This window comes from Parambassis ranga, chromosome 1, assembly GCF_900634625.1.
Source record: "Parambassis ranga chromosome 1, fParRan2.1, whole genome shotgun sequence".
NCBI classification, from domain to species: Eukaryota; Metazoa; Chordata; class Actinopteri; family Ambassidae; genus Parambassis; species Parambassis ranga.
Genome location: NC_041022.1, coordinates 22,935,908 through 22,958,973, shown reverse-complemented (window position 1 = coordinate 22,958,973; position 23,066 = coordinate 22,935,908). Strand labels below are relative to the sequence as shown.

The window sequence follows — 23,066 nt, the reverse complement described above, 5'->3', positions numbered from 1 at the left end:
TATGATACATGTTTTTATTCTTCTGCAAATATTTAGACATTTCAAATGAAATCTCAGTTGACAGATATGAAAATAATAATATCTTCTATTACACAGTTGGGCTTGAGTATTTTTTCCCCAAAAATACAAGTAGGAATACAAGTGAGGCTAAAGAGCCCTCAGATAAGCTCTCTTTTCATGGATCCACCCTGCTGAGTTTGAGTATGTGAGTCTCTGGAAACATTCCGCTGTCAGTGTCTCATGCAGATCATCCTCTCGCCCTTCACTCTGATCACTGCCATGAAGTTCTTTCCTTGTAGTAGTTGATAAGGTAAGGGGCATTGTCAAGGATGTCATGGTTTCTTGTCTCGACCTTGCAGCTCTGGTGTGTGTTTGAAGTGACATTTGTCACCATAGAAGCAGCCTGTGGTTCGCCAGTAGAAACACTCCTCTCCATTGACGGGGGTCCTCCGTCTGTACCTGCGTGGAGACAAACACTGAGATTCCTGCATTGTATGTAGGGTATTACTAAAATGATGAAAATTCACACACCGCCAGGTGTGATAAGTAAAAACACAACACATTAGGAGTCACTCCGTACCCTGCAGCAGTTGTATAAAGCTGTGTCCCTCCAGCGCTGGAGCTCAGGGTGGTGTTGGTCCTTGGCAACGAGGGCAGGTTCCGCTCAAACCAACGATCTGGGTATCTCATTACCAACTTTCTGCCTCCCAGCTCCACCCCCTGGACAAGAGGACACATTGCAGTTCATTTAGATAATACGTCTTCAACAGGAAAGTTTGTTCACATGAAAATGAGACTTTACGTACTTGCAGCTTCTCTAGGGCTTTGGCAGCCATGTTGGCATTCTTGAAGTTGATGAAGGCACAAAAGCTTTCATAAATAACTCTGATGCTTTCAATCTCCCCAAACCTGTTATCATACAAACACACAGCCTTTAACATACAGCACAGCAGTGTGGTGCCATTTGTTAACTCAGGTATCGCAGCCGGTCATTACATCTCTAAGTCATCTTCACACACACACACACAGAGTGTTGATTTACATTTTGAAGAGATCCCAGAGGTGTTTCTCTGTAACTTCCATTGTAATGTTCCCAACCCACAGAGAGCGACAGCTTCAAGAGGACATGCAGACAGGAGGGGACAAACAAGCAGAAGAGGTTACATGGAGGAAATGTGCTTTATTTGATCATTGTTTATACAACAGGTGTTTACATGGATATCTTTATTAACCAGTGGACATTTTACTGAATAATAGATACATTCTCATGAAAAACTAATGGAAGCCTACTTCTGTGTATAAAATATTGTGTATTAGACATAAAGAGACATAGAACCTACCCATCCTGGTCCAGCAGAGGTGTCAGCTTCAGTGCTAACACTCAGGTAAGAGAGGAAAAACAAATCAATTAAAACACTGCTGAAGTTTAGTTATTTCTTATATCTGTGTTTTTAAATCTCACTGTCATAATGTACAGGCATGTTTCCAGTAATTTCCTGCTCTTACTTTTAGCCTCAAGTGAGGTGATGACTGCCTGAATGGTAGTGAACCTCTCAAGCAGTTCTTTACTCTGTTCTTCATCAAAACCCATCTCCTGCAGAAAAAAAAGATGAAAAAACCCCAAAGTACGGAACTTTGTGAACATGTTTTCCTTAAATGACTGCTAATTCCAGACACTTGTGTAGCTCCTTACCATCAGCTGTAGGCAGTGGCAGGTAAAGAGTTTATCTGATGCCTCTTTACATTGAGGCTCCAGCTTTAACACCTGCTCTAATGCCTCCTCTGCCTCACTGTTTCGCTGTAATTCACATACACAGATGAAAAAAAAGAGATGTTAAAGAGAAAAACCTAGCATTATGCTATCCCATAAAGGACTGGAGGTGGTACCAATGACCATAGTTTTCACTGAAAATGTGAAAAATATTGAAACATGGTGTGACATAAGAATCGCTGACCTGTAACTCCATCAGAGCACACGCCTTACGAAAGTATCCCATTGGCCAATCAGGAGCCAGCTGAATGGACCTCTGAGCATCGTTTAGAGCAGCAGAGTTCTGCTGTAGAAACCAGTAACAGTAAGAGCGATTTCCATAGAACCTGAGAGGTAAAAAGAGACATGACGCACTGAAAGAAATGAATGTATTCTAATCAGGAGACGGCAGGGTCACTGAAGTCACTCACCTGTAGTCAGTGCGGTCACAGAAGATGGCTTGTGTAAACATGTCCACCGCCTGTGTGTACTCGCCTTGATCAAACAATTGAACGCCCTGCTCTGAAGAACATACACACCCACATTTTTATTAAAGTCCGTTAGAAACCTAAATATCTCTCTGATTGACAAAAACATCACTGTGCATTCAAACCTTTATAAAAAGCTGAATATCATGGTTTTTTATACTATATTTATAATATTTACTTTTGTTACTGAGACGTCAACACACACCTGCCAGAGACTGCCCCGCCCGCTTCATTTCTTCTGAGATCTCCACCTGGAATCACAACACTTTTGATACTGTTGTGATTTCACAGGGTCCGACAACCAGATTATAACAGTGCTCATGTATGATTAACTAGAAGAAATGCAGAGGAGTTCTCATTGTGCAGACAGGACAAGTGCATGGCACTAATGCCAAGACAGGTTTACTTTCACTTCTTCTCTAAAACTATTCATCTGAAACACTCCTGAAGAGGAAGACAAACAAATCCTGGACTGCAGCCAATGCTCATACTTCTATGCTGATGAGGTTGCCAGATTTACTATGCCGCTGTACACAGTATGTCAAATGTAGGATGTTCATCCATGTGACTACATCCAGTCACATTTCATACTGTGCATTACAGCATGTTTGGCTATTCTGACCCAGATTCCTATGCACAGACAAGGGTATATCACATGACTAAACTGCCAAAACACTTATACAGATTAAGGTATAAAGGACCAATATCTACGTTTTGACTCACACCACCCACTGGTGGGTGTCATCAGGACCCTAGGACACCGGGCTCAAACAATACAAAGAGCAAAAACAAGTAAACACAGCTCTCAGAACCTGTGGCTAGCCAACCTGGGCCCTGGTGAAATCTGGTAAAAGGAAAGAACAGCAGACAGCCCAACCAGAACAGGACCAGTCACGCCGGAAAAACATTGTCATCCCATATATATCAGGAGTTTCTGAGAAACATCAGATTCCAGTACACTTTAAGCCCAGCTCCACCCTGAGACAACACTCCCAGGGACAGACAGCAATGTAGTCTATGCAGTTCAGTGCAGTGAGGAATGCTCTGATCTTTTGGTGAGACCAAACAACCACTACACAGAAGGATGTCACAGCACAGGAGAGCCCCCTCCTCAGGACAAGACTCAGCAGTTCACCGGTCATGCCTTTGAGGACGAATGTCCACATTCTAAACAGGGAGGAGTCAAAGAAACCATCTATGTGAAATTGGAAAAACCCTCAATAAACAGAGGGCTGAGGCATCAGCTCTCACCTATCTACAACCCTGTCCTTTCATCCCTTTCTAGCAGGCTTCACCCCCACTCAAACCCAAACAACAGTTAAACTAGTCCTGCTTCAAAAAACAATCCTTGAGTCCAGTTGCCTCGATTTAAACTCTTGGAAATTAAGGTATAAAGCCATTCTGTTGTATCATAGATAAAAGAATGTACATAAAATGAAATGTTGTTAATAACCACTAATTGGACTGTCACAGGGATAAACACAGATATTAAGGGAGCTGCATTAAAAAACAGTGTGACATGTCTGAGCCATTATGAGGCAGAAGAAAAACAGAAAAAAAAAACAACGGAGCATAACAACCAGTTTTATAATTGTGGTCCTGTATGTGTTTGTGTACCTGTCCATTCATGGCGTCAGTGTCATTGATGTCTCTGGAGATCTGTAATGCTCTGCTCTTCAGGCCTTTTAGTTTGATGTTGCTAGCGGCATTGACCACAAATGCACTGCTGATATCCAACCCCTCCTCCTGAAAGACCACATGTGAAAAGTCGCACAAAAGCCTGAATCTGTACAGTTTGAAATAGTAATACATCAGATTTTAAGCAGTTTGCATGGCTTTAAAACAGATGATGTGGACAAATCAGGGTGCCCTGACTCCAACTGAATATTTTAGACAGGTGTATTTCAGGGCTCATCTCATTGTGGAGCTCTCAGAGTCAGTCTGTGTGATTTGATTAGTTTTAGCAGAGGAGCCAATCACACACACTAAAGTCACGTCACCAAAAAACTTAAACACTTAAAATAGAGGTCTTGGTCCTGGAACGTGTGGTGTTCTTCATTCAGATGGTATATGATGGCAGAGCATAGACAGATCTATAATAATTGTTTAATAACTATATTCACAGTTATTCTGGATGTGCTGTAAGCCTCAAACAAAGAACTTTGGGAACCAGACTAGGGCTGCTCTGAACACATGACTCTTTAAAGCATCGTGCTTCTGTACGGACACCACATCCTAGATAGAATACAAAGCACTCCAGCCTTGGGTTCAGCTTGCCTCCTCTGAAGTCCTGCGGGGCAGCTTGTGGTTGCTCCTGGTCTCTGTTGTTGACAGAGCAGGGACTGATTCATGGTTCCATTTGTGTCTGGGACGAACCGCAGTCCACTGCTCTTCCTCTTTCAAATCCTCATCCCCATCACTTTCTGACACCGCACCAGATGCTTCCTCTTCCTGTGTAAAGTTATAAATATTAGTAATTCCCACTATAAAAGATACGCTGTGCACAAACAACCCAAACCCTCAGCTTCCAGTAACAGAATAAGAACCTTGTACAACTTGCAGGTTTGTGACACAGGAAGTTATATCATTCAATTTTATGTGACATATCTTTAGACGCAACAATGTCTTCTTCTGACAGGCACAGTACATCACTGCAAAACAAATACATGTTCACAAGCTTGATCCTTGGTTAAGTGTGACTTTATATCCATTTGGAAGCGAGTGCCTGAATTCCTTTTAAAATAATTTGACCTAGTTGTAGACAACATGAGCCAAAACAAGAAAAAACAGACAGCAGTGAACAGGGTTTGTTGTTGTTGTTGTTCTTATACCATGAAAAACTTAAGCTACTTTTTATTGTTCTAGTAAAACATGTTTAGCTGATATATGCTGATTTTGTCCTGGTTAATGTAACAAACATTAAAAGACAGAGTGTTATGTGTGGGGCATGTCTGGACAGTTTTGGTTTTGGTGTTTTGGTGCTTGTGCTTTTCTCCTCCTCCCTGGGAGTTCTCCTTTAGTTAGTAGAGCTTGGTGTGGCTTTCTGCTGTTAACTGTCTTGGGTAACTCTCACGCCACAGATACCTTGTGTCTCTGCAAACGTTTCTTGTGAATTTTCAGTGTATGACCTTCGTGTTTACTTTTCACTGATTCAGTCTTTTCATCTTTTTGTTCAGGAACTCTCCCCTCAGGGAAACGCTCCAGCCAGCCAGCCACAAACGCCATCAAGCTTCAAACACCAGCAATATTCTCTGTTGAACTCATCATGTGTTCAAAGCTTCCAATTAAATATCACCTAAACATTTCATCGTCTGCAGTCTGCTTCTGAGTGGACACAGAGGATGTAATATACTGACCAAATCCACCCGGTAACTGTTTCTAAATAACAGAAACCTGTCATTATGATACTTCAAAATATCTAAACATAGACAGACACTGAAATGTGATTAAGATAAAGAAAGTAATAAGAACCTGCGCTGAAGCATCCTCCACCCTCTCCTTCCTCTCTAGTTTCCTCCGTTCTTTCTGCCTCTGAAAGGAGAGCATGGACATGGTGGCTGTGGGATGGTACAGGAACATGTATGGACACAGGTGTGTACAGTGACGTGTGTCTAACAGTGATGTAACAGGTGGTAAATTGGTGAGAATGGGTGAAATGAGGGGAGGTAATGAATGGAATGTAGCAGATGCAGTCACTTTAGTTACAAGACATGAGGCATACAGCACGTATTTATACAGTATCCTGCTTTTTAACTTACTTTCTTTTTGGCTCTTCTCTTCTCAGCTCTCCTCTTTGATCTCTCCTCCTCATCCAAATCTTCTTCACTGTTCCCAGTGCTCTACTCATGAGTAACACATGCACAGTATTGACATAATTGACACATCTTTCAGAAGAAGCACTGTGGAGGACTTAACAATCCTGATGTGACTCTACTGTAACACCTATGCCACCTACTGAGGAGAAGCAGAGATTCTGTGCTAGTATCTTGTTACCATTGTGTCACCATTCTCATGAGACACCAGGGATGTACAAAAACCACCAGAACTGCAAGTATTTGCAAATATAATTCTGTAATGAACTGTTAATGATGCGAAGACGTATCAAAAGGTCCAACAAAAGACTGGAAAAGCTCTGTGATGCTAAACCACATCTGTTTGAACAGCACACATCAAGGAGGTTAACTGGCAACAGGTATGATTTTAATTACAGCAAAACATTTCACTCCAAATCTACATCCGCTCAGTCTCCTCAGTTTTTCCTGAATATAGAGTTTAAATATTTTCATCATTCTTTGTAATGCATAGGCATATATTGACTATATCTCTTCGAGGAAGTGATGCGCAGCTTCCATAGCGTAGCAATCTTTTTTATATATATAGTCTACCTGTAATGGATCTTGATTTGTTCTTCTTTCTTTTGGGTCTGGAGCTCCATCCTGAACCACAGCCTCCTCCTCCTCACAAGGCCCACCTGCAATACAGACACACACATGAGAAACTGATGACAGATGGGAAACCACCATTCAGAGAATGTAAAGAAACTGAAATAACAATTAGCTGATGCAAATGTTAAGTCGATTCCCCAGCCACAAACTGTGCAGTAGCTTCCTAAAGGGCATGCTGGGAAAACATTGTGTGTGTGTGTGTATTCCAAAAGCCTGACAGACAAATTTCCCATGCAAAACTGCACAGGTGTTCGTGTGGCAGCTGCTGACAGGATGATGCAAAGAACAGGACAGGAGAGCGTACATTTTTTATTCTTTTTATTGCTTTGTCTTCTGTTTCTGGAGAACAAACACATTTAGTTTAATGAACATCCATTAAGCTCCAAGAGCAGGGGCACACCATTCAACCACAACAAAAGACAAAATAATGGCCTAAATGTATCCACAGATGAGTGCTGTTCAGGTTCAGATGCATCATTTATAAGTCAAAAGTAAAATGAAATGGGAAAGGCATGTTCTGTAAAACTGAAGGGACAAAACAAGCTGCTGTCAAGTGGACTATTTGTTTAAACTGAAAAACATGCAAACGACAGGCAGGGTTTTATCTGCTCTATTATGCCTGTCAACAGCAACTGTCATCTGTTGTACAGTAACAGTGAGCAGAGAATTCGCAGATTCAATCACATGACCTAATAATTATATTAGATCCACGACTGTTAGACCGTTTTACTGCATCTTGCATGACATCAGTTACAAGCAAAGCAGCTTATTTACCATGTATGAGAGAGGGGGATGCCTCCTCCCCTCACGCCTGAAATATCTGAGGGCCAGAGGGCCTCTGGACAGAAATAGTCCTCCAGCACCTGGAAGCATTCTAGAAATACTCTACAAACGCTTCACTCTCACTCATGTTTAAGGTTGAACTTAACCCACTGACATTTTCAAAATGTGAGGGGGTGACATGTTTATCAATCATTCTTGAAACCCAGCCAGGACATCAGACCTAGGTTGCTAGTAAATATCGCAGCCAACAGATAGTTGCTGAAAGGGATCAGTTACAGAGCACCAGCAGCAGTGAGAGACACAACAGTTTGTTCAAAGTGACTTCTAGATTGTAAATGGGAGGTTGTAAATGGACTCTCCTACAGTTAATTACACATCTCCACCACATACTATTTGTTCTTCTGTTTTTGTAGATAGATGTGTTTAGAGTGCTACAACTGACTATAACTAAGACTTCTTATATATAATATACAGCCCAAAGAGTATCTCTGGACTGATTTAAAAACAGACTAAGATAAATTATAGTTTTGTTTTTTGTTTTGTTTGTTTTATCCCCCCTGAGGTGCACCATAAGAAGGCAGAATAAACAATGCACACATAGTCTAAGCTGAAATATTGACTGAGTTGAAATAACTGCAACCTTTTTTCCCAGAAGAATCACAAGCATTGCTAATGTCTGCTATATTCATAAACTTTATTCACAAAGTTTGATTTAGTAAAACTTTGAACATTGTTTTGATTTTTCTGCTGGTCATATGTGCCAAATGTGAAATCATTTCTGCCACAGAAGATGCCTGCAGGCTGCGCTCTGCTGCTTCTAGCACATTCTTCTGACCTTGGAGCAGGAAAACAAAAGACCAGGGGGCGCTCTGTTTCATGTAATTTCTTATCTTATCAGGCAGCTGCACAAAACACTATGAAACTAACTGTTCTCACAAGGTGGAACACTTTAAGCCCCAAGGCTGAGGATGCTTTCAGCTGCCAAGTCATCTCTGGCATGTGGCATCCCCTCATTAACTGTTTCATTGTGGTAACAGGTAAAGCATTTAAGCCTATAGTTTGTGTAGACATGTTGAAGGCCAACAAAACAAAACTACAGCCAAAAGTAAACACAGCTTCTGTTTTCTTTACCGTCTTGCAGCTGAGCGAAAATAATAAAATAACAATCATCATTAGGTCATGGTAATAACAGCACGACAGCGCCGAGATCAAAAACTGCCACACCACAAATTCAAAAACAAGATGTTGACAGACGAAAGGCAAAGACAACTCCACGAATAGTCGGTCCCTTTGGAAACTTTTGGAATGAGCAGAAACTGAATCTGTTTGGCATTAGGAGTCACAACAACACCTGACTCATGCAAACCAAAGGCAGGGAAGAAGCTTTAACAACACACAAGGAAAGGAGGAAGATGTCTGAATATATTTACAAGAAAGAAGCCTAACATTCCACCAGTTTTATATGATGTATTCTGTTTTCAAGCAAAGCAGCCTTTAAAGCATGCGTTTAGCTCATGAAGAGCAGCAAACGCCATCATAAAGGTCTTTTAAAATGATGAGTTAATTGCAAGTTGCATGTCATCTTTGTGATGGTGAAATGAAGTCACTGGTTACAGCAAAACACCTGTTATGACAGGACATGGGACCCCATAGCTTCCTAATGAAGGAAACTGCAGATAAAAAGGTGATCCAGTGATTCTACCTAATGATAGTATTATCTGAAGTTGTAGATATTGTGACATAAGTCAACAGCATCAGCATAGATCAGTGAGTTCCAGGTGTAGGTGTCCTTCAGCATTTTGTCATATGATTTTTTAACCACACCGAGTTTTTCTCAATGTTAACTGTCAGTATATCATTAAGTCAACATTACTGTAGCTCAGGAACAAATAAAGGGATAAAAATCACCAGGGAATGAAACCATAACATTTGAATCGAATGCAAATGTTTCTGCAACTGTCACATGATCACGTTTCTTAAGGCTGGCTGAAGGATGCCTCTCTGATGAATAAGCATTGTTATTGAGATTCAGTGAGGTCACACTGCTTTTCATTCAGCCTGTGTTATAATATTTCCTCAGCAGATTAAACACCATGGAAACTCAAAACACAACACAACAAGCCCTGCCAGGTCTCTACACGCAGAAACGTGTACAGCAGTATATCCCAATATATGGGCTTTATTGGGTGACCACAATAGGTTTATTAGGGGTTGTCAAAGTCTGTTTGGGAATCCATTTAAGCATTTTTTTAGAACAATGCCACCTGCAACTGAGTGCCCTGCCACTATCATACCTGCTAATTATGCCATCACAGAAACTTCTGCACAACACACAGTGGGAGATATTGTGTTAGATGTTTGATGATGATCTGTCAGTAATCATCCTCAACCCAAAAATTGCTGAAGAGAAAAACCTGCGAGCTGCTGAGCCTTACTGAAAGCTGTGACAGCATGACAGCAGACATTTTTGCCATCTTTGTCATTAACTATGTGACTACGACACAGCCATAACTACCATCACTTCTGACAAATCATTTGGGAATTTATATGCCATGCAAGGTGAGAGGCCATGTTTACTCTGAATGTTTGCTCCCTGCCTTGTCTTACAGGTGTTTACATGTCCCATGAATACCTCATTTTTACCCATAAGGATGACATACAACCCTCAAATCTTCCTGATGTATGTTTCAAAGATAATATAAATAAAGTTATTAATCAAACACACAAGCCACATGCCAACACAGCACTTTGTATCTTTCTAATGGATGTACTGGTCTCACAGAGAGTTTACTGTGTGTCTCTGTTGTTGAAACTCAGCATTTTTCTCTAACTATTTCATGACACATAAAAAACTTCAGCTTCCCCTGGACTAAAAACAGACAACATGAAAAAGAAACTACCCCATTAACTGTGGGATTTCAGAACACAGGAAGGCTGCTTCTACACAGAGAGCCAACAACTTATTACAGCCAAGTGCAGCATTGTGTTTGCTAACACCCTGTTATTATATATACATATATACACACACACACACCCATATATACATATATATATATATATGTATATATGTATATGTATATATGTAATGTGTCGGCAGTTGGATACAATTAATAAAATAAAAAGAATAAAAACATGCATTCAGTATGATTATATGCAGTTGCCATAAAAATATCATCTCAATGATCATTCTAAATTCACTAAAGATGTTCAAGTACTAACATGCCGCCACCAACAGTCATGGAAGTTTATCTTTATTAGAGGGCCTGTTCTCACAGGCTGTTTGCTGATGACAAGAAGCTCTCAGCAAAATAAAGAAATCCCATGGCCTGGAAAGCTTTCAGTGTGACAAATAAAGGAAACAACAGCAAAACTAAACAGGACCACTGCAGAACAGGAGCGAGGCTTGTTACCCTGAGAATAAATCTCTTGTTCTTACTAATATCCTGCAGTGTTTTCTTTCTTTTTTACATCTTGGGTAATGACTGTGGAGACAAGGGAGGTGACTAAAAATAGCACAACTGGATATAATGGCTTTACTGTACACAGACATTTATTTTGCAATCTTGATATTTTCTACCATATTGCAAGAAAACACGGATTCATTCTTAAATCAATTCATAAATAAAATAAAAACTAAATGAATCATCTAAACAAATTGAACTTTTTTGATTTTCTGCACTGTACAAAGACAAGTTCTCTCCATTTATATTGCTTCTTTCATAAAGGTGAAGACTTTTTCCAGTGAACAATGAGCCTGAGGTGACTGATAAAAACCAACAACAAATAGAGTTCATAAGATTTCGAAGATTTTCAAATCTGGCTTTAAATTGAACTCTCATGTTCTCTCCTCTTCCATTTGTTAAATGCTTTGAAGGAAAACAAAACTCAAAGACAGCAAGTGAGTAAGAGTAAGTCACACATAGAAATCTTATTTTTACTTGATCTTTTTTGGTATTTTTATGCTAGCAGTGCATTGTTTTTTGTTCTCCTGCTGTAACAACCTAATTTCCCTCCAAGGATCAACAAAGTCCTATCTCACCTCATCTCATCATCAATCAGCACTTATATTAAAAAGCAGAGAGTTCTGATTTTCATTTTAGTTTCATCTCAGTCAGCAGAACTTATGAGCTTCTAACTGAACCTCAGTCATGATCAAAATTCCTTTTATTAAGTGGAGAATTTAAGGATGGGATCTGTTCGCTGATGATGTGGCTGAAGCCTCGGAAAGTAGACCTTGATTAATGACTGTTCATATGTCTACATATACACAATTTAGATCTACAATGTCCATGTAACAATGCAGCACAAAAGAAAAAAGCACTTCTTGTTTATGATGTGAATAAAACACAGTGACTGTCGTCAGGGGAACGATGTGTGTGTCTGTACAGGAAGTATGAGGAACATGGTAGGAAACTGATGTGAAATAAACCTAATTTATGTCTAGAAGGAACGATGACAGGAAGAGAAAATTGTGTTTCAGGTGTAGGCGTTCATCTAACAATAAACTGTGATGTGTCCAGCTGCCAAGGCTGTGAGGCAGACAGCAGCAGAAACAACATCAATGCACAGCTTCATCTTATTATATTGATCAAATATAACTCTCTGTAATTAAGCCGTCATTACACAGATAGTGGCGTGATCTCCACCCAGTTCTGACCATAGACTTAAAGCGGCAGTTGTGGTCAAACCAGTTTCCGTACATTCTTGCTGAATGGCACACAACTCCTTTGCCAGTCAAATATTTTTCAGGTTCATGACATGTTGGCAGGTAAGTCTAAATATAGTGATCACAGAGGTTAGCGCTGATCCAACACATTTGTTGTGTCAAACCCAAATAAATGCAAGCCACTATACAACAATTCTAAACAACAATGCTATGATAACAGACCTCAGTGTAAACATTCAAAAATTGAAGTTGGGTGGAAACACATTTAGAGGACAGAGGTGACTGATCACCGATGCCTCAGGTCAAACACACTGTAGCAGATTATCTTTGACTGAAACAGAGCTGTCTTAGTGTTTCTTATTATCATTTCTCAGATTTCTATTACTAAATATGATTTTTAGGGTCAACATGAAGCCACGTTACACAACAACAAATGTTTTGTTAACATAGTTTTGGAGAAACCTTTAAGCCCTTAATACAGTTATATGTTTGTAAACCTGCTTTTGAACTTACCTAAATATATAATTAGCATAATTAGCACATTTAGCAAACTAGCAGCACTTAGCTTAACGTGCCTCACATTTCAGTACAGTAGTCTATGATTTATGTATTTATGTTATTATTTTGGGCTTTTCTGTGACACTTATTGTTTGGAGTTGACTTATTAGTAATGAAACCCTGAGACGCCGTGATTTACCAATACAAAAATCACAGATTAAAGCTACTCCGCCAACTTATCTGATCTGATCTGATCTGAAAAAGCAAAAGTTGTAAAGGCTGACTGGCAGTTTCACTTACCGCCTCCGAAGCCCAGCAGCCGGCAGATGTCTCTGGTGAACTTCATCAGGTTTTTATCGTACAAACATTATCTACACAAAGAACTCTTACACTGCACACAAACACACGTTTTCGGCTTTCCTTCGGCGCTGACAGCTCGCCGGTAAAACAACCGGTTCATAAGAAAAACCATCCGACGGTCCACCACTGTGCTGTCACCGCGGTCAAGTTCAACGCCGTTAACAGGAGTTTCCGGTTTCTTCTTTTCAACATAAAACCATGACCGGCAGAATTCCAAGACTTCCGGTCGCAACTGTCAAAATAAATCTATAAACAGATTAGCTCTCTAAAACGTTTCTATATAAATCAAATTGAATTCAATTGAAACAAAAACGAAACTGTGACTAGTCTAAATGAGAAACTACACGTTCTTTCTGTGGTTTTGTGTGAATTACACCAGGAGTATGTTGAATGGTTTGGTTTATGTTGATTAATTGTATTATTTCATGCAATTGGATTTTTAGATCCATTTTTTTATCCTTTTTATATATAGGATAAGTAAATAAATAAATACACAAATAAACTTGACCTATAAGGGTAATTTTGGATTTATAAAACATTATACAGAAATTTAATTTGACACAATTTCAAATATATATTTAATTTTCATATATACATATACGTTCAGACTGTGTCACATAACTGAACATAACTCACATAAATCTGCGTTTTCAGGCATTTAGTTGAATCCTCCTATTTACGTTTTAAAGATGCCCTATTGTTTTTATTAAGTTTTTATTGCCTTTTATTGTCTGCATATATGAGCCTATATATTTACTACTCAGCTCATGAAACATCATTGTACAAATCATTTATCTTTTATCTATTGTTTTGTTTTTAACAAACCTTTTCGATCTGCTGGCACAAACATCCGTCCTGCGGTAACACTGATGGACAGCTGTCTTCACCAATCACACGTCGCTATTTCAGAGCTATGGACCAATCAAAAGCCGTATTGACTTTAGTAGGCGGAAACATAGCGGAAGCGACGGGTTGTCTCAGCAGCCATTGATGCGCTTTATCCCTGAGAGGACGAGCCGGGATTACTTCTTCCATCGCTGCGGCTTTGTGCGGACAGCAGCCATGGTGTCTCATTCGCTCGCCCTGCCGATGATTTGCTTCACCACGTTATGGGCGCTGGTGGGGGTCGTGGCCCCGTTTTTAGTGCCCAAAGGACCGAACCGGGGGTAGGTGGTGCAGATCCCGTTAATTGAAAACAATTAACAGCATCATGCTTCCATTTTATTCACCATCACTCGATTTTAGCTGTCGGTGTATTTTCTTATCGTTTCCAGCTAATCTGTTTGATGAATTCATAGCATCGTTAGCAATACATACGTGTACGAGCGTGCTCGTGCTCATGTGATGGAGGCCCTGGGTCAGCCCAGGAAACATCCATCATCCATCCATCAGCCATCCATACAGACACACTGCAGTGAGGGTAAAGGGTCAGATCAGGAGGTATCATAGGCACCAACACGGGGAAACAGCCCCCTGCATGTTAGCAGTTTGTTGTTTAGTTGTGCTGAAGAGCAACGATGTGTGCAGGATCACCTAATGTAGGGGCTGCAGAGTCACGTGATTGGTGTCGTGATATTAAATGTGAAGCTTTTAGCAAAGACAGTACAAATAAATCATCATCATCATCATCACTCACTTAGCTGCAGCTTGTCAGTGAATCCTCACAGCCTGTAAACTAATACATTATTGTGATGACCTTTATTCAGTGTGAGGGTTTTAACATTGAACAGGTGACTGACTCTTCTGTTCTCCTTTCACAGTGTGATTGTCACCAGCCTCATCCTTACTGCAGTCTGCTGCTACTTATTGTAAGTACACACTTGTCTCTCTTTTGGAGTGTAGCTGCTGCCATTTATTTTGTGACCCATACATGCTTTAAAGATAACAACAGCATAGCTACTAAGCAATAGCCAAGAGATAGGCAAGTTAGATTAGTTAATTGTTATTTAAGCAATTTTACTGCATCTACTGAAGGAACTAATGACAGAAAGTGATGGATCCTAACTGAATAGAGCTAATGACAACAGAACAGAGAACGTTTTCTGACCTCATAGAAACCTGTCACAGAAAAAAAACACATACTGCCATTATAAATTCTTTTGAGTTTGAAAAAATAGGTCCATGGATATTTGTTGCAGCCTAAACTATATTGAGATAATAGTGGCAACAGTGTGTGCATGGTTATCATTCAGCCACTAGAGGGAGCCCCAGCTCTATTACAATCAAAGAGACCACAGGTTTACAACCTCCCTGTGAAAGGATGAGGTGGAGCAGCTTAAATAGAATAAGATAAACAATTTACACACAATGTTGATTATTAGAATATATACACATTTAGGTAACAACTATAACAGGATGAAATTGATGTGACGAACACTGAATGGACTGTGTGCCTGCATTTGTATTTCTATCTATGCAGTGTTCTTATGTGTAAGTTAAGTGTTTTCCAACCTGAGTTTAATAAACCTTTAATGATCCTTCCAGTTATTCACACATATATTGCTGAGAACAATATGTAAGAAAATGACTCAAAACTTACACAAGGGCATAAAATGTATCAGGTGACGACAAATAAAGTTTAGTGTCAAACCTGCATGTGTGTTCTCTGGCCATTTAACCTCAGCATACACAAACTTTTTTCAAATTTGTCTCCATTTGATAAACATTGCTTGCATGTGAAGTCTAAGAGCTCAATAAAACAACTGAAATCACACTGCTAACAAATGTAGAAATGATAATGATATGTCACGAGAGGTTACAACAGGACCCAACTTTACCTGTGGTGCAAGGGCCTTTTTGTAGGTCTGCCTGACTTAAAGTCCAGTGATTATGGAAGGTCGTCAGTGCTGACATACAGATGAAATGCAGACAGTGGCAAGAAAAACTCCCTTTTAACAGGAAGAAACCTTGAGCAGGCCCCGGCTCATAAGGAGAACCTTCCTGCTGATAGTCAGCCGGGTGAAGAAGGAGAGGAAGAAGTAGACAGGACAGAGAGGATGAAGGAGAAAGAGAGAGAAAGATATTTGCAATAAAAATCATACATTACAAGGACAAACATGACAGGTTGTTATAATAGAAATGCTGAGGAACTATGTGAAGTATTTATATGTATTTTAGCTGATGTGTTGTTCAACTTAATTATACTAGTACTACATGGAAAATGACACAGGCAGGTGGTGACAGTAGACACTGGGTTTTTCAGAGGGCCGGATGCATTTCAGCATGTTGATCTGGCTGAGAGGCCTGCAGAAAGAGAGAGAGAGAGTGTAGAGTCTTACTTCATGGAAACTTGAAGTTGGACTTATTTGCAAGTTGGCTGTGTCTCTGGCTTTTTTGGAGCTGTTGCTAAGCTTTTTGTTGTGATTACAGCAATGTAATTAAAACACAGATTAAAAAGTATGATTTAAAAGAAAACTAATGTTAGAATGCATTGACATACTAACATATGAGCTAACCATGTTGACATTGCCTCATTTGTGTCTCCTTGCTCAGTTGGTTGATAGCCATCCTGGCCCAGACCAACCCTCTGTTCGGCCCTCAGCTGAAGAATGAAACTATCTGGTATTTGCGCTACTTCTGGGAGTAAACAGGGTAAGTTCATAAAGGTTCAGCCTGTGATCTAAATCAATGCATTTTCAGTGGATAGACTGTTTTCATAGAGACACTGAAATCCTGTAAGGTTAAATAAAAATCAGCCCTATATTTACTACACCCACACACTGAACACTAACCTTTAAAAACAATAGCTGCCTATTTTTTCTTTTTTTCCAGTTAATTTAGAAGGAGCGAGCTTGCCAGTAACTCCATTTAAAATATTTACTGTGAAAAAATGTAATGAATTCAGTCTATTTAACCCAAACCATGCCTTGATTTAGAAGTTTTCCATGTATAAATCAGATTCCTCTGCAGAGACCTGTTGGCACATGTTGTTATGGTATATCTCCTTTGCTGCCGGCTGTTCAGTTTCTGCTCCTTTAGTTGTTATTTGCTAATTTAAAAACACCCAATGTTCTCTCTCAGTGCTGCTAGAGAACAGAGAGAACTCCGTGCAGTATGAAAGACAGACATATGTTTGTGGGTTGAGGAGGTTAGGAATAATTAAAGTGATACGGTTCTGTACTGATATTTCCTCTGTGCTTGTCTTCTGTCTGTCTTCCAGGACTGTGTGATGTGATGCGTCCTGTCATTCCTATCCTCTGGTTCACTGGACTTAATTTCATCTCTATGCCTAACCCATTAAACACAACCACACACTTGATTCCTCTTTGCAGCATTGATGGATTATTGCAGCCTTTTGCAAACTAAATGTCAGCTGTTTGCAACCTGGGGGAATATATGGAGAAACGTACAGTATGTGGGATTTCATTTTTACACATATATACAGACACGTGTATTGAATGCAATGCACAGTTGGAAGTTGTGTCTCAGTAGTTCTTGGCTGTGAACAAATCAAAATAAGGAAAGGGAAACATCATCTGTTAGGTGTAGATAGTTAATTAACCCTCTATCTCTGAAAAGTGCAATCCTTTAGTTGACCCCGTTCTTTTTTCCTCCCTCTTGCTGCCATCAGGGAACATGAATTTCTAAGTGTTTGTATTTATTTTGGCTTGTGGACACTGATGTATGGTTGTTGTAAACACCTCAGTGTCCACATGGCCTTGTTATATAACTGTTATTATCTGTGATGTAATGTGTGCGTGTGTGTGTGTGAGTTTGCGCGAGCTTGTGAAGAGTTCATTAGTGTGAGTGGTTGGACTGCCGCCATGAGAATCTCCTAAAAAAAAAAAAAAGTGAAGAGCGATTCCCTCCACTTTAGGCCACTTCAGCATGAAACTCCCTCCCACATTCCCCTCATGCTCCACACACCGTGGAGGTCCTCGTTGCCATGGTGATCTCATCACCCAATTCAGTTCCTCTCCGCTCGACCCCTTTTGATGAAATCCTGCCTGTTCTCGCCTGCTTGTGTGCAGATGTACTGTAGGTTGTACAGTATGGACATGTTTTTGGATGGAGGCAGCTGATAGATTTAATGCTTACGCGTGCTAAGAAGAAATTGTAAGGCAGGCTGTCACCTCGCACAATCAGCATGGAGTGTGGGAAATCTCTGTCTTTTAATCCATTCAGTGAAATAGCACATCTAACAAAAGAGAAAACTTAGTTTATCAGTGATTGAAGTCTTTGGGTGAATTTGATTCTTAAACAAAGCCAGCATTACCTCCATATGTGAGATTAATGTGCAGGGCTTCAGTATTGTGCCCTTTACAAAACAGGCTTTCGAGGGAAGTTGACTCAATTCAGAGATCAAGGTTATTTCTTTTGATACCAGAAGATATATTCAGCCTGTGCAGGTGCATTACCTTTATTTTCTTTGGTTCAGTATCAACTGGATCAGATTGGATAGTGAGTAATCAGAGCATACGGCTGTTTGATCGTCTATCCGCAGACCCTTTCATCTTCTCCACCTGTGAGGCTTCTTCACATTTACCTCATTTTTGCTCTGAGAATATCAGCTGCCAGCCACTACCACATCTACTCCTCTCCACTCCCCGTCTCCACAACCTTAACCACCCCTCTCTCCTCCCCCTTCCTCTTCCCCTACTCTCTAAAACCACTTTGCTTCAGCCAAAAAGAATCTAAATCAAAATACAGCTACTTTTTAGAAAGACCAAATTACGTTGTATCTTTCCCTCCGCCCTCAGCCCCTGTTTCTGTAGTTGTGGTGGTGGCATGTGTCTAAAAGTGAATGTAGCGTACAGTGCACGACCTGCACTAAATACAGTACGACCCTTCCCCCTTCTTTCCGGGTAAAGCTGACTTTGTTTCACTGAAGAAAAGACACATGACTCAGTTATTGGACGCAGCTTCTGCAGCCTGTCAGTGTGCAAGGTTGGAAGTGTTGGTGTTGGCTGAGAGTCAAGCCAAACTTAGTGCAGAGTTTTAGTCATGTGAGGAAAAAGCTTTACTTTCCACACCATTAACTGCTAGTGATCAGATGCACATAAACCCACAGATGACACCCCCCCCCCTCAATCCCACCCTGCATGAAACTTGCAGGGTGGGAACAGAATCACATTTCCAGTGTCAGTGAATCATCAAGCACCAAATGGCATTCTCACCCGGCCAATCACAGTAGAGAACAGTTGAGATTTCAGACAAACCCTTCTGAACACGTCAAGAGTGAATGCGTCCAGAAATGTCTGATTTGTGGGTTTCTTGTGATGGCTGGCTACTGTTCATCTGTTACATGTCCCTGGCAGCAAGAATGGAGAGAGGTTTTTAGTGTGTTGAGGAGTCACCATGGTAACAAAGATCTGATAAATCACAAATCTAATTGTTGATGGAGATGAGATTGTTTATGTGACCTTGTATTAATGTGAAGTAAATGGTTCTATGTGAGTGGCATTGTATGTGAAGTACCCAATACAGAGCTGTGTCCCATTCATTCCAGCTGCGCTTTTCATTTTATTTGTGCTCTTCCTGAGCAAGCTGAGTGATTCTATTGTGATAACATGCATAGAACACACCTATAAACCTCGCTTTCACTGGAAACAGAGCAGCACAAAAACCGGAGGATGCTATTAATCTGACCAAAACGCCAGTGTTGTCTTTTATAACTGAGCCTTGGCCATGTCTGTTTTACAGAGATTAATGCCAACAGAGCAGCACAAAAACTGGAGGATCTAGAGTCTTAACCCTTTACCCTTATATAATATAACCCTCATCACACAGGGACAAAATAACATCAGCTTGTAGAGAGCTTTTATTTTGAGGTTAATTATTTCATTTAGAGTTCTGTGTGTGTGGAAAAATAGCACTGACCCTGTTGCATCACTGCTGATGTTGCGCTGCCTGTGAGAGGGAGGGGCACCTGCTGTTTGATCAAGTTACCTTGGCACTCAAGGACAAGGTTAACTCCATAATGCAGGATTCTCACAATGCCACGAGGAAGCCTGCATGCATGATTCATACAGACTCACACTGGAGCTGGAGCAATGAAAACCTGACAACCATATGCATATTTGGCTCTAGAAAGTCTGAAGAAGCAGGAAACTAAAGGTGAGTTACATTTGTATACTCCTGTTAATGCTGCTGAATAGATTTAAAATGAGTCCTGTCTTTTATTTCGTTTTTTATAAAGCAGATAAGCCTCACAGACCATTTACATCACAATGGAACTCACATTCTTCAACTTGAAGGAGGCTGTGGAAAGGAACCAATTAGCACATTAATAAAAAGAATTTATATTTTTTGGAAACAATATTTTTACTATTCTGTAGCATGCTTAGATATGTTTGAAGCTAACCATGATGCAACGTTTTATTTATCCTTACAAAAACAGATAAGAAATGTAACTGTTGCTGCAGAGATGCTTATTCGTACCATCTATAGACAAGAAAAGGAGTAGCTGCTGTTTTATCTTCATACAGTGAAAGAAAAATATTATGTTATGCACATGCTATAAAATGATACATACTTCCTGTTTCATTAGTAGGGCGGTCAGAGCATGTCAAAAATACATCAAGTTAGATAATACACTTACACTTACACACTCTCTCCAACTGTGGCTTGTGACAAATGGGTCCATTAGTTATCGTGGTGATTATGGGGTGACACTCAAAACCTGAGAATTTATTCTTTTCTCCTATTGGAATCATTAGACTTAGACTTAGGCTTTTTTTCATGAACAGCTAGCTGTTTGCAAATGACTTCTAAAGCTATGTCACAAATCAGCACCAGTTCCATGTAGCATAGCAGTTAGCCTGGAGTTTATGGTGGACATTGGATGAATTCTGTGCAGCCACCTGAATGCGAATGAGACCACGAACACTGTACACCTCCACTGTTATTGTGTTGTCATGGTAAATCACTACTAATCTAACACAGATAAATAACACATTGTAAAGTAGGCCAGTGTGAGCAACACGATGTGGAGTGCAATTCACCTAATGGCCACAGGTGGCACTATTAATATTGCTTAGGGGCCTTATATTATCAATTTTTACATTTTAATTCTGTGCTGGGTGGTGACTGTTCACATTACAGTGTTAAGGAATCCATTGCTCATTTTCCTGAATATGTTTCTGTACTTATGCCCGAGGAAAACCAGTTCAAAGATTATCAGAACATAAAATGATTTTATTATTTTAAAGCTACAATTTAGTGTCATAAATATTAACATTCTTTTTGTAATACAGCATTGGGATGACCCAAAACGCCATCTTGGATTTGTTTTCTCCACATTTTCACTTTTTCTTAATAAGTTCAAATCTTCAGCCTCCTTTTGAGGTGAAGCAGACATCGGATGCAAAACAAGCTAAACACTCACTTCCACTGCAACAGTGTGCCGTTAATAACACAAGAGAACATTTGCTGTTATTTAAGAGGGCTACATTACAGTAGGAAAAGCACATTTTATGAGGTTCAAGCAGCAAAAAAATACGCTGCAACACTTTGGGCGTAAAGGGGAAATGTAGCAATAATTAGTGCTAGTCCATCAAAGAGGTGTAATTGTAATTTATTAATGTGGCTGTGCCTTAGCAGCCTCACCATACCATTTCTAATGAGCAGCAATTATTAAATCCACAGGACATTATGAGAAGCAGCAAAGTTTTATAAATCATTAACTAACACAAGCCACAACAGAAAAAAGAAAAAGAAGGAAGAAGTGCTGTCCTCTAAGTATTATACTGTATGTCTGAGCCTTGGCCTACATTTCTGTTTACAGCGATTAATGCCAAATTAATGCACATTATGCACACATAACACACACTCACAAACAGCCTACAGGCCTACACATATGGCTAGACGCAGATAAATACAACCACAGCTTATCCGCTGCAATATTCATAAAATGTGTCTTTATGTGCTCATGCCCCATGACAACCTACTTTTCCTCTGAGAGTACATTAAGATTTTATGCATGCAGCTATACGAGCTGACCTATATAACACGGCCTGTACTATAGAAGCCTTTCATTTCATTATGGAGCAGCTGAAAGCTCGCTGATCCCTCTGTCTATTTGTCGTCTGCCTGTAATTATTTGTTGACTTATTTAATTTCACATTAACCTAAATATTTTATATAAAGCTATTGCCTCTATGGTCTGGATGGATATGTATGCACATTAGTTTGTATATTTTCATACTCTGGCTTTGACCTACTTTTTCTTTTATTCCAGTTAATTAAGTCACATTTTATTCAGTATAATGGCAAAAATACTGAATAATGTGTGTAGTTGTTTGTCTTATAGCACATTAAACATATCAGATACTGGGAGATAACTTATAGGCTGCTATAATGTTTGTGTTTGTTTATTATATGCCTGGATTTAACACTGTTTTTATCGAGAAAAGATGCAGCACATCAACAGTTTTAGGAACAATGCTGGTAGAGCAGAGGCTGTGGAGTTGCAGGAACCCTGTGGTGGCCTCCAGCCGGGCTCTGCTGCTCTGTTTTCGGTATGGAGGTGAAGTGGTTCCAGCGGAACTCGGCTTGAGAAGCAGCCCCGGGCCCAGAATAGGGTCAGCGGGTTCGCAGTCCCAGTCCTCCTAGTGTCCTTAAAGACGGGTCGTAAGACCCCGCCCCGTGACGACGCTGTGTCGTAGATGCAAACCATATCCGTTTTTACCAGCTTCAGTAGAGTCAAGTTACAAAGAGTGAATGTCCGCAAAACCGGAAATAGAGCTGTTTGCTTTTCATAATAAGAGAGGACTACGCTCATGAATAGATAATAAAGATGTTCTATTATTGTCCCAAAATATCAAAACAAATACCATACCATACAAAATCAATCAATCAATCAATTATTTTTTTTTTTTGCATGCTAATTTACCGGCAGTGTTAAGTAATTAAGGTCTAATCCATTCCAGAGACAGATGGATCTATTTAAACAAGCCTTATAGGGGGATGAAAATCTGAAAGTCCCCTAGAAGTTCAGCTGAATGTGGCATACAGCTTTCAGTGTTTACGTTATGTCTCAGTGATTACATAGACATGGACATGGACTTGTCATTTTATGGTATAAAAGTGTTTATGGTATTGTGATGTTTTAATCCTCAGTAGAGCTGATGGTGCAG

General features: G+C 39.9%; 2 protein-coding genes across 4 annotated transcripts; one reads left to right on the top strand and one right to left on the bottom strand.

Moving 5' to 3' along the window:
* Positions 1 to 13,142, bottom strand: LOC114439203 (stress-induced-phosphoprotein 1-like). 3 transcript variants are annotated; one of them, XM_028411027.1, is made up of 16 exons: positions 12,931 to 13,142; positions 6,624 to 6,709; positions 5,997 to 6,077; positions 5,710 to 5,769; positions 4,516 to 4,689; positions 3,856 to 3,984; positions 2,444 to 2,489; positions 2,182 to 2,272; positions 1,956 to 2,097; positions 1,694 to 1,798; positions 1,507 to 1,594; positions 1,341 to 1,380; positions 1,043 to 1,114; positions 807 to 909; positions 581 to 720; positions 1 to 485 (listed from the first exon to the last, which is right to left on the bottom strand). In XM_028411027.1, exons 1-16 carry the CDS (start codon positions 12,974 to 12,976, stop codon positions 272 to 274), a joined length of 1,617 nt encoding a protein of 538 aa, XP_028266828.1. In that variant the 5' UTR covers positions 12,977 to 13,142; the 3' UTR covers positions 1 to 271. The 3 variants fall into 3 exon arrangements, with proteins under 3 accessions (XP_028266828.1, XP_028266846.1, XP_028266837.1); XM_028411045.1 differs by having other exon boundaries at positions 1 to 459; XM_028411036.1 differs by having other exon boundaries at positions 1,341 to 1,374.
* Positions 13,143 to 13,961: 819 nt separating this feature from the next.
* On the top strand, positions 13,962 to 19,386 carry atpv0e2 (ATPase H+ transporting V0 subunit e2). The gene is made up of 4 exons (XM_028412867.1): positions 13,962 to 14,156; positions 14,751 to 14,798; positions 16,483 to 16,581; positions 17,150 to 19,386. Exons 1-3 carry the CDS (start codon positions 13,981 to 13,983, stop codon positions 16,574 to 16,576), a joined length of 318 nt encoding a protein of 105 aa, XP_028268668.1. The 5' UTR covers positions 13,962 to 13,980; the 3' UTR covers positions 16,577 to 16,581; positions 17,150 to 19,386.
* Positions 19,387 to 23,066: the final 3,680 nt, after the last annotated feature.

Coding starts and splice junctions, on each gene's coding strand:
- LOC114439203 (XM_028411027.1), bottom strand. CDS start 12,976: ATGAAGTTCACCAGAGACATCTGCCGGCTGCTGGGCTTCGGAGGCG. Junction 2,273..2,443: donor GGCGGGGCAGTCTCTGGCAG/GTGTGTGTTGAC, acceptor TATGTTCTTCAG/AGCAGGGCGTTCAATTGTTT. Junction 721..806: donor AAGCCCTAGAGAAGCTGCAA/GTACGTAAAGTC, acceptor CCTCTTGTCCAG/GGGGTGGAGCTGGGAGGCAG.
- atpv0e2 (XM_028412867.1), top strand. CDS start 13,981: ATGCGCTTTATCCCTGAGAGGACGAGCCGGGATTACTTCTTCCATCGC. Junction 14,157..14,750: donor CCCAAAGGACCGAACCGGGG/GTAGGTGGTGCA, acceptor CTCCTTTCACAG/TGTGATTGTCACCAGCCTCA. Junction 14,799..16,482: donor GCAGTCTGCTGCTACTTATT/GTAAGTACACAC, acceptor CTCCTTGCTCAG/TTGGTTGATAGCCATCCTGG.